The sequence below is a fragment of the Fonsecaea erecta genome (assembly GCF_001651985.1).
Source record: "Fonsecaea erecta strain CBS 125763 chromosome Unknown Scaff1, whole genome shotgun sequence".
Taxonomy (NCBI): domain Eukaryota; kingdom Fungi; phylum Ascomycota; class Eurotiomycetes; order Chaetothyriales; family Herpotrichiellaceae; genus Fonsecaea; species Fonsecaea erecta.
Genome location: NW_017387244.1, coordinates 249375 through 264613, shown reverse-complemented (window position 1 = coordinate 264613; position 15239 = coordinate 249375). Strand labels below are relative to the sequence as shown.

Here is a 15239-nt window from a genome sequence, read left to right as displayed (position 1 = left end):
CACTAAGCACCCAAAGACACCTATAAAGACGTTTATGTCAGCGCCAAGAGAAAATTATCAGGGCTGATTTCGACGTCAAAAGTTGAATCGCTGGTCACCCTCAATGTCTTTAAGCGCATGTATGTCTGTCTCCCAGACCTGGAGAGAAATTGTTAAGATTACTTGAATATGGTTGAAACCATCAAGCTGGCTCATATGCCGCCCGAATTGGCTCTCTACATTGCCATGTACACAGATGTGCAAAATACACCCTTCCTCAAGGAACAGCTGCTGGCAGGCAACTCCGACTTTGAATACGCCTTTATTGATGCGAGAATGGTAGGTGCAGATGTCATCTCTCCACGATGTCCCATTCCTGACCTCGTTTCCTTTCCTTGTAGGTTGTCTCCACCAACCATGTGCTTGCTGCCGCGTTCCGCGCTATAAACGACTACTTCAATGATAGACTCAAGTCACGGAACATCCACTCGGAAATTGTGTTCTCTCTTAGTCCCAACAACAACGCAAGTGCAGAATGCAGTATTTCAAAGATAAGCCGGGACTGACTGCAGGCACAGATTGGTGAGGCATTTCGTAGATTTGGGGTCAGCGAATCTACGAGGGATTTACTCGTCTTGAAGGTAGCTACAACCCCAGAAGTGACACTTGATAGTGTCTCTCAACATCTATCGACGCACATCCAAGGCCAAGAGAGTGCCTTTGACGACGCCAGCTTCCGCAAAGTTGCGGACAAGGACAGAGTCAGAAAAGTTTATAAACTCAATTCTGCAACCTCTGGTGGTGGCTCAGGTAAGGCCGTCAATGGCATCTCTGGTGCGAGCAGCAGTGAGCCCATCGACGAGGTGAAAACCCTCGAGGCCCAGATTCTCGGCCTCATGGCTCTTCGAGGCGCTACATGATTGTCCGGATGATGTTGGAATTTGTTTTTCTAGCACAGGTCATTGGACCATGAGATATCCGGAATGTTCTTTGGCCCTTAGGAATCTGTCAGCCCCTCGTCTCTGACAGACAACATCCGATGCCAATATTGCAACCTTGCTTTGTCTCAGCCTGGTTCGGCTCTGAGCACTTTCACAGTCACCATGCGAGATGCATGCAACAGGCCGTCTCGACCTTCTCTAAGCCCCATCGTTGAATCTTCAAGCTACCTCCCTAGATGTCAGATGGGGCGCACTGTGACGAGTCTCCGACTGGGAGGTTTTCTGTCATCTGGGAGATCTGCCTCGAGCCCTGAAGCTATTTTGTTATTTTGCACGAGGTCTTGGTCTCGAGCATCTTTGGCGCCTGGCCATCCACGGAGTCAATTGCTCGTCAACGCCTGGCTGGCCGTACCGTTGAGACTCGCCTGGACCGTCATGTCATCTCGTCACCATCACATCCAATACATCCACTGCAATCCCTGTTACTCCATCCCGCTGCGGCGTATCGGTTCTCTGGCCGCAGCAGACTCTCCGAGCTCCTCACGTGGCTAAGCCGAGTCTGGGTGGACGGAAATCTGTTTAACGCTCATGACAAGGTCAAATCTACATGCCGCTCGCCTGCTGCTGCACCACATATCGAATCGAGAACCATACCGCCACGGCATAGGCGCGGAGCTCGCCGATAGATGGAGGCAGCGCCTGCCTGCGCAATGACTCGGACAATTATGAGGTTACGGTCGCGTCAGCAACATTTGGTATATGTCTTCGGCAATACGCCAGGCTGCTGATGAGCAGGGATGTCGGCGGGAATGCACATTCTTACATCTGAACTACCAGAACTATGAACCCGCACGAACAAATAAAGGCATACCCATCCATGCATGATGCATTGTCATTGTTTCTACCGTCAAGTATTTCTGCCTTTGAAGGAACAATACCTCCATACGCACACCCTGCTGCTCTCTCAAGACCAGCTCGCCAGCCACAAAACATTGCTTCTTGCATGAATGATAGAACCCGGTCAGTTTTCAAACGTGCGTACTGTTGCAGCTGCATACGTATCTCTCTGTGGATCAATCTCCCCTTTGCCCTGTTGGCCTCCATCACCTTTCGTCCACCCTGCGAAGAACATTCTATGTTTATCTTAGAGTACAATTGCAAACTTTTCCCTCAACCCATCCACCTGTGGTTCAATCTCCTCTCGACCGTCACGCTCTTCCCTTCCCCATCAGGGCGGGCTCGATCCATCGACAATGCTGTTCCTCAAACCCCCATCGATGATCACTGCCGAATCATGCTCGACCTTCCGCAAGTCATTCCCTCTTTCATTTTCCATGTCGACCCCTAAGCATATTCGTTTTCGGAAAAGAGCTTTCAGGACTTTACTCGTCGAAAAATGTCTAACCATCCCATTTCATAAAAAAAGCAAGTCAATCCGATAAAGAGACAAGTGAAAAACCGTCCAACGCCGTCGCTAATGTTCAAGTGTTTGTCTTGTGAAACACGTTGTGGCCAGAGAGAATAATGCGGAGAGCACTCGAACACCGAGCCTCCTCTTTCCCGCAGCTGACAATTTAGTGGCCGTAAAAAAGTCGCATTAAAAAGATATTACCGCCTCATCAGAATCGAGCCGAAGACAGAAGGTCAATTTAATGGATCCGTCGCTCGCTCGATGTCTGAATTTTTTTTTCATTTTGGGGATAACATTCAAGTCATATGATGTTACAAAGAGAACTCAGTCCTCTTTTGGTGAAGTTGGAGAATACTGGGGGCTGTTCGGAGAGTATTGTGGGCTGGTAGCGGACGTCGACCGAACCGGTGGACTTCTTGGAGAGGCATTGTACATCGGACTCGTAGGAGAATACTGTGGGCTGGTCGGGGACGTCGGGCTAGTTGGGCTGTAGGTAGGTGAGGTAGGAGAGTAGCTCGGAGACGTCGGAGACTGCTTATTACCACTGCCACCATACATGGGACTGGTCGGACTGTACATCGGCGACGTGGGACTGTAGACAGGCGACGTCGGGGATGTTGGTGATGTTGGACTGAAAGCCGGAGAAGTGGGCGAGTAGCTTGGAGAAGTTGGTGATCCATAGGCTGGAGATGTGGGCGAATAATTGGGTGACGTCGGGGAGTAGCTTGGCGAAGTAGGCGACGCCTGGTAACCTGGAGAGGTCGGCGAGTATGCAGGCGACGTCGGAGTGAAAGCAGGGCTTGCCGGCGAGAATGATGGCGACGTTGGCCCAAAGCCAGGGCTGGTTGCGCCAAACATCGGAGACGTTGGCGAATAGCCGGCAGTGGGCGAGAAGCCAGGAGAGCTTGGACTGGTACCGCCAAATGGACTTGCCGGCGAGTAACCACCAGGGCTTCGCAAACCGTAAGGACTGAGTCCTCCAACTCCGCCAAAGCCAGGTTGGTAGTCGGTAAACCCTCCTGGAGTTTCCGAACCAGACGCTGCGATGGGAGAGAAGGAAGCTCCGTAATCTGGAGAGCCGAGATACCCGCTGTCCTGCATTGGCGAGCCGCTATCGTAAGGAGTGGCGGCACCATCGAGGAGTTGCTGTGAGCCTTTAACGCCAATAGCACCACCAAGGCCAAGGTTGGCATTGTCTGTGACAACAGTAGACAGCATGTTCTGGTCCAGAAGAATCTCCATTGTTCCAGTGCCAACAGGAGCAGGTTGGCCCAGAATCAGGTTTTCAGAGACACCTTTGCAATCGTCCAGTTCGCCAGCCGCTGCCGCCTCGAGCAAAATCTCGACGGTTTGCTCAAAAGAACATCTCATGAGGGCGCCAGTATCGGACTTGTTGATGCCGTGACGAGTAACTGCCATGACGTATCCGCGGGCAGTCATCACATCACACAGAATACCCAAGTGGCGAGCATTGACATAGGATCCATCGAAGGACAACACTTGGGTCAACTCGCGCAGAATGGCAGCACGAGTAGCCTCGATGCCGAGAACCTCGAAGATTTCCGTGAAACGGTTGGTATAAGTGCGAGACGTGTCAACGCCTTCAATGGCTAGAACCTTTGCGAAGGAACTGCCAGTGGTTTCCAGCACGTATTCATTGCACCGAGGGTCACTCTTAGCCATGTAGACAGAGCCGTCGTCGCTGATAATCGCACGACTCTTCTGGTCGATAAAGGCTCTTGAGACACCGGGAACGCCGTGGAAGGTCAAGTGGTCAAGCATTTCGTTCAAGAAGCGTCGGAGAACTTCATCATCCTCTTTGCGCTCGTCATCCTCATCCTTGCCGTAATTCTGGACAAGGCGAATACGAATGATTTGCTCGTCGGCATTGATATCACTGAAGATGACCGAAAGGTCTTTGCCATAGGTTGCTTTAATCCTCGACGCGACATCCGTGATGTTGAGACCCTTATCTAGAAGTCTGGCGCGGCTGAGAGTAATACGAAGCAACCATTTGGAGTGTAGCGCAAGATCTTGATCGGTGTCTTCGGGAATGATGAAGTACGATTCGACCATATCTAGATCTTCGGGGATGATAGTGCTCTGGATATCCGGATCGTACCACAGTTCGCAGGTCTCCGCGACGGAGCGCAAATTGGTGTGCTGTACACGACTTCGCAGAAGCTTCGCCGCTTCCTTGTCACCAGCATTTTCTGGAAGCTGGTATACGGTCATTGACGGAGTCCGAATGTTCTGGGATACGTTCAAAATTTCTTTGAGACGAGGCACACCGAGAGTGACGTTCTTCGCCGACACACCAGTAAAGTGGAAAGTGTTCAGAGTCATCTGAGTCGCAGGCTCACCGATGGACTGGGCAGCCAAGACTCCGACCATCTCGCCTGGATTGGCATGTGCAGCAACGAATCGACTCTCCACGGCTCCAACGATATTGTCGAAAGCCAATCTGTTAACACCGTGCTCGAGAACAAGCCGCTTGTACGCCAGCCGTGAGCGGAGTTGCGCCTTCAACAGAAGCGTGGCGTTGTCCTGGGCCTCTTTCGAGATCGGGTCTTCCCCACGGACGACGACGAGTCGTTCCAGCAACTGCTTCACTGCATTAAGCGCATGACGGGGATCAAGGTCAGTCTTGTCACCACGGCGGATCTTGAAATTCTTCTGAGCTTGGTCGATGATACGTCCGATGTTGAGAGGCAACTGCATTGAATCTTCAGTGCCTTTGCCCATTTTTCGCAAGAAATCTTGAGACTTTCGCAGAGCTTCGTACTCTTCATCAAACATCTCTTGCAGTTCGGTGTCACCTTGTAGCTCTCTTGCCTGAAGCAGTCGGCCCTTCCACATGGAGATATCCCCGCTCATGATGTCTACCATGTAGCGGTCGTTGAAGGCTTTGTCTGACATGGTGATAATGTCGACCTTTTGATTCTCGATATGCGCACCATCCAGGCCATCTTCTCCATAGATGAATTGAACCACGTTCCCTCGCGAATCACGGACAGTGGAGTCGTATTTGACAGTGACTTCCTCGAGAGCTTTCACAAGCCGACGTTGGATATAACCCGTTTCGGCGGTCTTGACAGCAGTATCAATAAGACCCTCACGACCAGCCATAGCGTGGAAGAAGAACTCTGTGGGGGTCAATCCACGAAGATAGGAGTTCTCGACAAAGCCCCTCGAGGGAGCAGAGTAGTCATCTTTCGCGAAATGTGGCAGGGTGCGGTATTTGAAGCCGAAGGGAATACGTTTGCCCTCCACAGCCTGCTGCCCAACAATAGCAGTCATCTGAGCAATGTTGATAGTGGATCCTTTTGAACCGGCACGAGCCATGGTGATGGCGTTGTTAAGATCTTTCAAACTGTTTTCTGTTGCCGCACCAGCTTGATCACGAGCCTGATTCAGAGAGTTCATGACCTTACTCTCGAATGTTTGTCGAACGTTCATGCCAGGGGAAGGCTCAAGCTCTTCGTTGTACGCCTTCTTTGTAATCTCATCAACCTCTGCCTTCTTAGTGTCGACGGCATCTTGGATCTTCTGGACGGTGTCAGGATCAGGTACTGTGTCACCGATACCGATGCTGAAACCATTATGTAGAAGCCAGTAGTTGACCACGGTTTGTGCACCATTGAAGAAAGCCTTAGCCGTGTCATGGCCGAATTCGTTGACAATTGTGTGAATGATGCCGCCAGCACTAGTGCCGACAAATTTCTTGCTGAACAGACCGAACATGAGATTGCCCTCGAGGACCATGAGACCAGTGTCGTTAGTTGGGACATACGGGTCCTCGCCCTTGGCATCAAGCCTCTCGAGGTTGAGGGCAGGCGGGAGCACCATGCTAATCATCTGCTTCCCCGTCCAGCGAGGCGTAGGCTTGATGATAGCTGGTTGAGGAATCACCCCATCCCAGTCAGGAACCCATAGCATGACGTTCATAACTTGATCTCGTGTCAAGAAGACGTCACGACGGCAGATCTTGTAGATACCGCAGAGCGTGTCTTGGATAATACCCATGAGAGGAGCATTGCGTTGTGGTGAGACGATGTTGAGAGGCACCATGCAAAGATTAGCGAGCTCAGCGCGGGACTCTTCACTCTGGGGAACGTGCAAGTTCATCTCATCACCGTCGAAATCAGCATTGTAAGGCGTCGTGACAGACAGGTTGAGTCTGAATGTGGAGTAGGGCATAACTCGGACACGATGACCCATCATGGATTCCTTGTGCAGGGATGGTTGACGGTTGAAGAGAATAACATCGCCGTCCTGGATGTGACGCTCGACAATCCAACCATACTGAAGAGTCATCTCTCCAGCGCGCTTGTGGTGTCGCAAATCGATCCGCTCTCCAGTGTCTCGAATGACGTAACGTGCACCAGGGTGGTCATTGGGTCCATTTCTGACGAGGCGTCTCAGCCGGTCAATGGTGAAGGGTGTGACTCTTTCCGGGTAGGTCAGCGTGCGAGCAATGCTCCGTGGAACACCGACCTCGTCCAGAGAGAGGTTGGGGTCACCAGTGATGACAGTACGGGCCGAGAAGTCGACACGCTTCCCCATCAAGTTCTGGCGCAGTCTGCCTTCCTTGCCCTTGAGCCGAGCACGGATTGACTTAATGGGTCGTCCACTCTTGTGTTGTGCTTTGTCAAGTCCAGCAATCTCATTGTCCATATAGGTGGCAATATGATACTGCAGGAGATCACAAAGATCAACCTTGATATGGTCAGGTGTACCATCGACTTCAGTTCGTAACACTGCTTGGTTGGCACGAATGATGTCACCCAGCTTGAATGTAAGGTCATCTTCGCCGCGTTGCCCCTGGCCACTGCCGTCGACACTGATGCTGGGTCGCACCGGTGGAGGAGGCACGGGGAGCGCAGACAAGATCATCCACTCCGGGCGGGCATAATCAAGACTGAGACCCATCATGTCCAAGGTCTCGTCAGTCAACGTACGGAAGGTGTTGAGAGCATCCTGAGGGAAGATCCGTTTCCTGTCGGGAGTTACATCCTCATCATCCTCGCCTTTGCGCGGCTTCCACGTCGCCCATAACTGCAGGCCAGTTCTGCGAATGTCCGGTTGGGCATTGCCACACCCGCCGTGCTTGGGCTGAGGTGGTCCCTTCAGAGGCTGATCGGGGTCTTCGATAGGATCGGCCTCGCAGACGTTCCGGGGCTTACTGAGTCGCCACACTGCTTCAAAGCGACGCTTTCGATCTCGAATCGAGATTGCATGTCGAAATTCTTCGGTCTGCATTCCATCGAGGTTAGCGGTGAGAAATGGGAAGGGATGCGCTGGAGAGACCAACATCAAGCGCCTTGATCTTGCCACAGTTGTGGCAGACCGTCTCCAGGATCTTCTTGACTTTGTTCATGAAGCCATAGTGATAGACTGGAGTTGCAAGCTTGATGACACCAAAGTGACCAGGGCACTCGGCCATGTTTTCCTCACAAGTACTGCATTTGAAATTGCGATCGATTGTTCCGAGATGAGGATCGTTCGGACCTTTTTCGCGAGGTCTGAGGCGTTGCTCATCCCTGGTCAAGCACGAGTTAGAAATCAATAATCAGAGGAAATGATGTTTTGTCTTTTTTTATTTTCTACATACATCGTCTCAGGATATTCGATGTCAATGACCGCGAGGCGCTCGGTCTCTTTGGCGGAGAAGAGGCCAAACTGAATCTCCTCGACTGTGCGCAGAGGCGCGCTCGAGTAAGGGAAATTGAGGCTCGCCATGGTCGCTCGTGGTTATCCCGATGATCTCGCGTATCCTTGTGAGACGATTGTTTACTCTGTTGTCACGATCTGGGGATGACCGCAGTGCTTGCACGGGTGGCTGCGCGGTGCTGGTCAGGGATGACCTTCGCCCTGTCGGGCCGCCCAAAACAATGCCGTGTCCTTCTCCAGCTGCGCTTTTGTCCAATTCTCTTGATATTGATCCAAAACTTCCTGGAAAGCGATCGGCTCGCCTGCTGTGACGCGTGGATTCGAGGGCGCGATCGATTTACGATGGTTTGGGTGGAGTTGTTGATGAGGAAGAGGATGAGGAAGGGATGAGAAGCCGAGCGCAAAATTTGAGAGTTGAAAGGGCGAGCGGCTGCCTGCGCTGCGCCAAGAAAATCAGCCCGGAGGCGAAGGCGGCTTTTAGCGGCAGAATCCGCCTCCTTTCAGCCTCAGCCGACTCACTGCATGAATGACTCCTTTCACAGGTTTTTAACGAGTCTTTGTTCTCGACTTGTTGGGCCACTTACACACTGGCTCACTTGCATCCAGAGCTCAATGACATTGTACGGGCATGCCATGAGGGCACCAGCATTAACCCTGACCCTCGGCCATCAGTGGACGCAGGTTGCATGAGCATCCACAAGTCCATCATGGCCTACATATGACCCTACACGGCACTGCGACAGACAGAACATCTTTACGGAGTACATTGAAATGGTCGATGATTCGATGATATGTTGCACTTGGTAGATTGTGGATTGTCTGCGGGAGAGTGCAGTGAAGAACGCTGTGTCTATTGTGTTTGCCTTAGCTTGAGCAGCTGTCTTTGTGAAGGGCAGGGAATTCCCTCCACGGGCTCAGGACAGATGCCGTAGACCATGTCACTGGTGTCACTGGTGTCACTGGTGTAACTGGCAAGCAATATATCCTCCTCCTCGTCGCTGCTATAATATTGCTCTCCTCGCTATACCTTCTTTTTTCGCTGTCCCCCCTGACACGTGATCGCTTTAACAATGGCGCTAGTTCCGGATGTGGAAACTGATGCATTTCGTCAAGAGGCGTTGCAACCTCCATGCTTTCGTGAGACTCCATTAGATCAACAGCAACATCATGAATTTGGCACTGATAGATCCGTTTCAATTAGCCCAGGACTCTCCGGACGCCCTCACCAATGATCTCAGTATGTTCAATCCTAGATCCGCTGAAAAAGTGGAAGACAGGCAAATTTATCAAATCATTACTGATTCAGATTCAGGATCCGGCCATGCGACCACCTTGAGGTTCAGTCGCAAGGGCGATTATCTCGCCTCTGGCAGGGTGGATGGGAAGGTGATCATTTGGTCAGTGGTCCCTGAATAAAGGAAATGCTGTCGGCGTAGACTCTGGCCTTTTTTGAGATGGGGAAGGGGTAATGGCTGACCTTTTCATTCAAGGGATATGGAGACTTATGGTGTTGCCATGAAGCTGCATGGTCACTGGAAGCAGATTCAAAGTTTGAGGTACTCACTCTCCTCCACAACGATCTATCAGTACCCTGCTGATCTTCTGCAGCTGGTCGAGAGAAGGTCGCTACCTCTTGTCCGCGTCCCAAGACTGTAGAGCCTGTCTTTGGGACCTGCAGACTCAAGAGCGTATCCGAACCGTCAAGTTCGAGGCTCCGATCTACACTGCAGAACTTCACCCTTACAACCACAAGCTTTTCGTTGCGTCGCTTTTCGAAGACCGACCATATCTGGTTGACATCACTGACGCTATTCCTGTCAAGCGTGTCCTTCCCACCACTCCTTTGAGCGACAGCATCCCTCGCTCTGAGAACAAACAAGCCACCACCTCGGCCATCTTCTCCGTGCTGGGCAACCACATCATCACTGGCACTTCCAAGGGATACATCAACATTCTCGAGACCGAGTCCCGCAAAATCATCCACTCCACCAAGATCTCGACTGGGCTCATCTCACTTCTCCGTCTGACTACCAACGGCCGCCAACTCCTCGCTAATAGCACCGATCGCATCATCCGCACCATCAATCTGCCCGATCTCAGTCTGATCGTCCCATCCACCGCGCCAGCCACGGATCCGAGCAGCAGTGATGACCACCACGACCGCGACCCGGCCACGTTGGCAGAGAACATCGTCTTGACCGTCGAGCATAAATTCCAAGACCTGGTCAACCGTCTTCGCTGGAACCATTGCGCCTTCAGCCACAGCTCCTCCACGGGCATTGCCGACTACGTGACAGCCTCGACTTATATGAAGAAGGACATTTACATCTGGGAACTCCGCACCAACTCTCTCCTCCGCATCCTCGAGAACCGCGAGGAGCCGGCGATCATTGAGTGGCACCCCTCTCGCCCGCTCCTCGCGTGCACGAGCATCGAAACGGGCAGTATCCAGATCTGGGGCATCGAGCCACAGCAGAAATGGTCCGCGCTGGCGCCCGACTTCACCGAGTTGACGGAAAATGTCGAGTACATTGAGCGCGAGGACGAGTTCGACGAGTACCCGCAAGAAGAACACCAGAAGCGCCGCTTGGACCGAGAAGACGAGGACGTCGACATTTTAACAGTGGAGCGAAAGATGGGCGAGGAAGACAGCTTCGTCTTGCCTGTGCTCTATGACATCGAAGACTCGGAGGGCGATGACCAGGAACTGGTGAGGCACGGCGTTGGCACGCTTAGGAAGAAGGATGTCAACGAGGGCAAGGAGTACGAGAACGATGGCGACGAAGTGCCCAAGACGGTGAGGCGACGGAAGTATTGACGAACTGTGATGTTTCACGATGGATGCAACGACCTGGAATCCTGCAAGAGGCAGGCTTGGAGTGGGACAGTTTTGGTCTGATCAGCCCGGCGTTGTGTTACATTCACAAAGGGATGGCGCAGTTTGGAGACAACCCAAGCATGGTGACTGACGTACTCACATGCTGGCGACTGGGGAAGGGGGCCGATCTATTCACATGGACCGCGACATAGCACACCGGGGCTAGTGCTCAACGGCGTCAAGGCAGAAGGCGCACTATCCATACTTCTGGGCGGTCGCAGGTTCGACACACAAATAGCCAAACTGATCCCTTCATTCGAATGAAGAATCTCATGAAAATCCCTCACATCCTTTTCTTTTTCATTTGTACATACATGCAGGATGCCCTTGCCCAGTCCTTCCTTGCCTTGATGGTCGTCGAGAAAGGACTGCTCCATCTATTCTCGATTTGGTATTCCTCATGGTGACAAGAGAACTAATAACCTCTGATATATACATGAAATAATTATCCGCGAGTGGGTGTGCAGCGCACCACTTCCCAAAAAGCAATATCTCTTTCTGAATATTACACTATTACACGGACCTCTAGATAATCCTGGCGCTATGACAAAGAAGCACACTCGCAATATTCTGCCGCTGTGATCCGTGTCCTGCGAATGGATGGGCGTCAGATAGGGGATCAATTGGATGATTCGGACGGGACTATGACAGGGATACGGAGGATCCGTTCCGCCGTGCCCGCCTCGCTGCAAGGACGTGGCTGGTCATCACATGGCGATGCTGCTGTTGGCCCTGGCAAATCGGCTAGATTGATCAGCAGTGATTCCTGATTAGAACGTCCTCTCTCTCTCTCATATCGATATTAAAGTATCCCACCCCTGGAACCACAGCTGCATTGTGGAAGATATCTACCCTCTCCTTGAGGACATTGAAGTGGCCAGAGATAAATGCAAACCCCCCTCCCCCCAACCATGCCCCTTTCAATCCAGCTTCCTCCCAAGATAGGCCCATACCATCCAAACTCGCGCTTCAGTGGCACTATCAACCTCACATCGCCCGAGTCTGTCTCTATTGGTTCTCTTGTTATCACATTCACGGGCATCTCTCTTGTCAGGCTGACCCAGAACTACGGCGACCTAAACGTCTCGAGCAACGGCCACCACTCGCGCGAGGTCCTCTTCCGGCGTGAAAAGGTCTTGTACACGGGCGGGAAATGGACGCACAGAGCGGGAGTGTATAGTATCCCATTTGAATTCTCAGTACCTGAATACACTGATGCTCGAGTGGTATGGAGGTGTCCAGGGGCCCACCGGGCCGTCCAGAGTACCCACAAACATGGCTTGCCGCCGACCATGCTTTACAGCTGCCCGAGATTTACTTGTCTGGTGGAATATGTCCTCGAAGCAACGTTGAAGCCGCCGTCAACCTCTCCAGCGGCCACGATGGTGAAAGGAATTACCGCAAAGCGTAATATCAGCGTCCTTCCCCAGTTTGTGAATCGGAATCCCACCAGCAGGGCAGACTGTCACTCTTACGTCCGCCATCACCAAGGTTTTAGATGCGGTTCTCAAGAAAACCCAATGTCCCGGATCTTGAAGTTTTCAAAGTTGCAGCGTGATGCTCCCAAGAAAGGGTCGGCAGCGACTGCATCCTCGCTAAGTGTCTCTGTCCTTTTACCACGGAGAATTGAGGTCCAAGAAGACTATTCGAAGATGAGCATGTTATTCTCCAGCCGATCTGTGAGCAACACAGGAACGTGTGCAACAGCCAGCAGACCCAATTTGACTGCGTCTGCTGCGGCCGTACTCACAGTCAAGAGCTTGAAACTCGAAATCATTCAGCACACGCACGTTCAGGCCGGACATTATCCCTCAACCTCCACTCGTAAGACGTACACTCGGAAGACAACATGTTCGCTGCCACTCCCAGTCTATCCTCGTGAGACACTTCCCGCCATCACCAGCACGGCCGACGCGGTGGAGACAGCAGCGCCCGGAGAGGTTGATCTCGCCGAGTTGACTCAACTGCGCATACCAAGGGACAGTCTGGTTCTCGATTTCGCTACCTATAATGCTGCCGTCCGGCACACGTTGACGCTGGAGATTGGCATCGAATACGAAGAGAGAATTTTCAAGTTTGCGTGCCAGGATGTGAAGATTGCAGTGGTGTCCGCTAGCAGTACACCAGAGCAGAGTGGCTCCCGGGCGGAGGACCCGAGAATCCGAGGCCAAGCTGAGTATGGATCGTCAAGGACGGAAGCGGGGATCGCTCTAGCCCAAGGTTCCGATCAGGAAGGCCAGAATATCGAAATCGAGGCCAGACACCGCGCCGGAGGGAACGTACACTGGGTCGTGCCACCGGCGGAGGTGAGCTCGACAGGCGTTTACTACCACAGCGAATGGGACGCCTTCTTCTCGGAACCCCCACCGAGGTATACGCCGCGGAGTTAAATATGTGGCGTCCCTTGAGATGAGTCGAACCCATCCAAAATCCTTGATATTCCTCTCTTGACATCCAGTCACTGGGCTCACTTTGCTGGAGCTCTAGAGCGCAATCCTCTTTTCCCGCGAATCGACTTCCGCGGGATGTTGCACAGTACAAGACCATTGGTCAGCAGAGTTGCCATTCGCTATTTGAGAATATTCGGTGGTCAGTGCTTGTTGTTGGGGGACAAGTGAATACCCGTCGTTGCTGGATAGAGACCCAAGAGGAAGCCGGTGGCTTTTCTTCTCTCGAAAAGAGGAGAATTGGAAGGACAGCGACAACCGTGAGGAGAGGAACACCGACTCCGAGTCCAGCACCCCGCCCTGTCGTCAAGCCCGAATTTGAATTGGTGACCTCCCCAATAGCAACAGCGTCGGGGTCACTGCTTGTTGTTGCGACGATGGTTAGCGGTGAGCCAGATATGTCTGTCGTAAAGGTTACTGTTTGCGGGGCCGTGGTTGACGGTAAATGTCCATTGGTAATGATGCTGGCAATAGCCGCAATGCTGTAGCCATGCAAGAAGGCCGAACCATTTTCCGCGGCTGCATGAGCAAGGATTGGGAATAACTTGACATCCTCGTCCTGGCAACAGGAAGTGGATTGGGAAGCGCCTTCTGCACAACACCATTCGTTGTTGCTACAGCGATAGAGCGAACTTGGGCCGGGGTTGCGTTGGGATGTCAAGCAACGTGGGAAACAGGCATCGTCGTGCCATGTACTGTCTGTGTAACCCGGTGTTTAGGGTAGTGTCATTCTGACAGCGAGATTGGCAGCAATTTCAGTTAGCCCTGTAGGTGATTTCACGACTCACCTTCATGAGGCATAACCCGTTCTTTAAGCAAGTCGAGCCCTTTGGGCAACAATACGTCACGTTGGTATTGGGAAAACAAGGAGAATAAGCATCTGCCACCGTTCGTGTGCCGTCTGGGTTAAAGCAGACATCGGTCGCCGCATGGGCTAAGGGGAATACGACAACAATCACGAGACATGCTAGAAAATGGCACAGCATCGTCATTGCGATCAAAGCAAATACCCCCTAAAAGTCGATCCTGTCAAAGATCAGGCAGCCAAGGGCATCAATGAAATAAGTCCACTTGACTTAGAAGCCGAATAGACATGGACATTTACCGAAACATTTATTCAGTCAAAAGCCACATCTCGTACCCGTGTCGATCGCAGAGGTTGAAGTGTCGAAATCGATACTGTATGTTTCATCCAGGAACGACAAAGGTTCTCAAGCGTGGCCTCACGGGCTTTGTGGGGTGAACTGAATTGGCTGAGTATTCCTCAAGATCGAAGCTCATTGGGTAATGCTAGCATCTGTCTGCTGTTAATGTCCGCACGTCTGCCAATTATATCCTTTGAGCCTGCTTCGACCGCCAGAGGGCATCGCATTTGACTCTTTCTGTTGGCCTGTGCAAGGCTCGACCGCAGCGAAAGGGAACAGAATGGCAGGAGGAGATAATTGGGCAGTTTTGAAAGGGTTGTTCGTCTCATCGCCGCTTCGGACGGAGTATGGTCTCCTTGCCAAGTTTTCTTCTGACTCGTAGTGGATCTGCTCTGCCAGCGAACTATGTGGGTTCTGGGATCGGGGTATGGAGTATTGGATCGAACTCGTTCCGGTGGGAGAGCATGTTGCCCTGTGTGAGGCTTGTGGCTGGCCTCAATGGGCTGCCGAACTTGTCACCGGATAATGATCGGGGAGCCATTGTCCAGCGAGCCAGGTAGCAACAAAAGAACCTGGGAATGGTTTGCATGTGATCGTGATCGGCGAGATGAAAAGTGAAAAGGGAAGCGAGACCAACCGAGGGGGCCAAGTGCGCGTATTTGGTGCTCGGGAAAAATGCCTGCTTGTGCTTGTTAGGGAAAAAGTGGCAGCCGCTCAAATGGAAACTCTCCCGAGTTTCAATTTGCGGTTGTCCGGATTTCCCTC

At 52.2% G+C, this 15239-nt stretch overlaps 4 protein-coding genes across 4 annotated transcripts; 3 read left to right on the top strand and 1 right to left on the bottom strand.

Annotated features, from left to right (window-relative positions):
• Positions 1-168: 168 nt before the first annotated feature.
• On the top strand, positions 169-899 carry AYL99_00079 (hypothetical protein; the record flags this gene model as incomplete). Its single annotated transcript, XM_018831595.1, has 3 exons — positions 169-318; positions 381-476; positions 558-899. 3 exons carry the CDS (start codon positions 169-171, stop codon positions 897-899), a joined length of 588 nt encoding a protein of 195 aa, XP_018697474.1.
• Positions 900-2655: 1756 nt separating this feature from the next.
• AYL99_00078 (hypothetical protein) lies at positions 2656-8073 on the bottom strand (the record flags this gene model as incomplete). The annotated part of the gene is made up of 3 exons (XM_018831594.1): positions 2656-7587; positions 7646-7874; positions 7946-8073. The coding sequence occupies 3 exons, from the start codon at positions 8071-8073 to the stop codon at positions 2656-2658; spliced, it is 5289 nt and encodes a 1762-aa protein (XP_018697473.1).
• A 1098-nt stretch (positions 8074-9171) lies between these two features.
• AYL99_00077 (hypothetical protein) lies at positions 9172-10822 on the top strand (the record flags this gene model as incomplete). Its single annotated transcript, XM_018831593.1, has 4 exons — positions 9172-9241; positions 9317-9401; positions 9495-9560; positions 9613-10822. 4 exons carry the CDS (start codon positions 9172-9174, stop codon positions 10820-10822), a joined length of 1431 nt encoding a protein of 476 aa, XP_018697472.1.
• Positions 10823-11793: 971 nt separating this feature from the next.
• AYL99_00076 (hypothetical protein) lies at positions 11794-13272 on the top strand (the record flags this gene model as incomplete). Its single annotated transcript, XM_018831592.1, has 1 exon — positions 11794-13272. The coding sequence occupies one exon, from the start codon at positions 11794-11796 to the stop codon at positions 13270-13272; it is 1479 nt and encodes a 492-aa protein (XP_018697471.1).
• Between the last annotated feature and the right edge of the window lie 1967 nt (positions 13273-15239).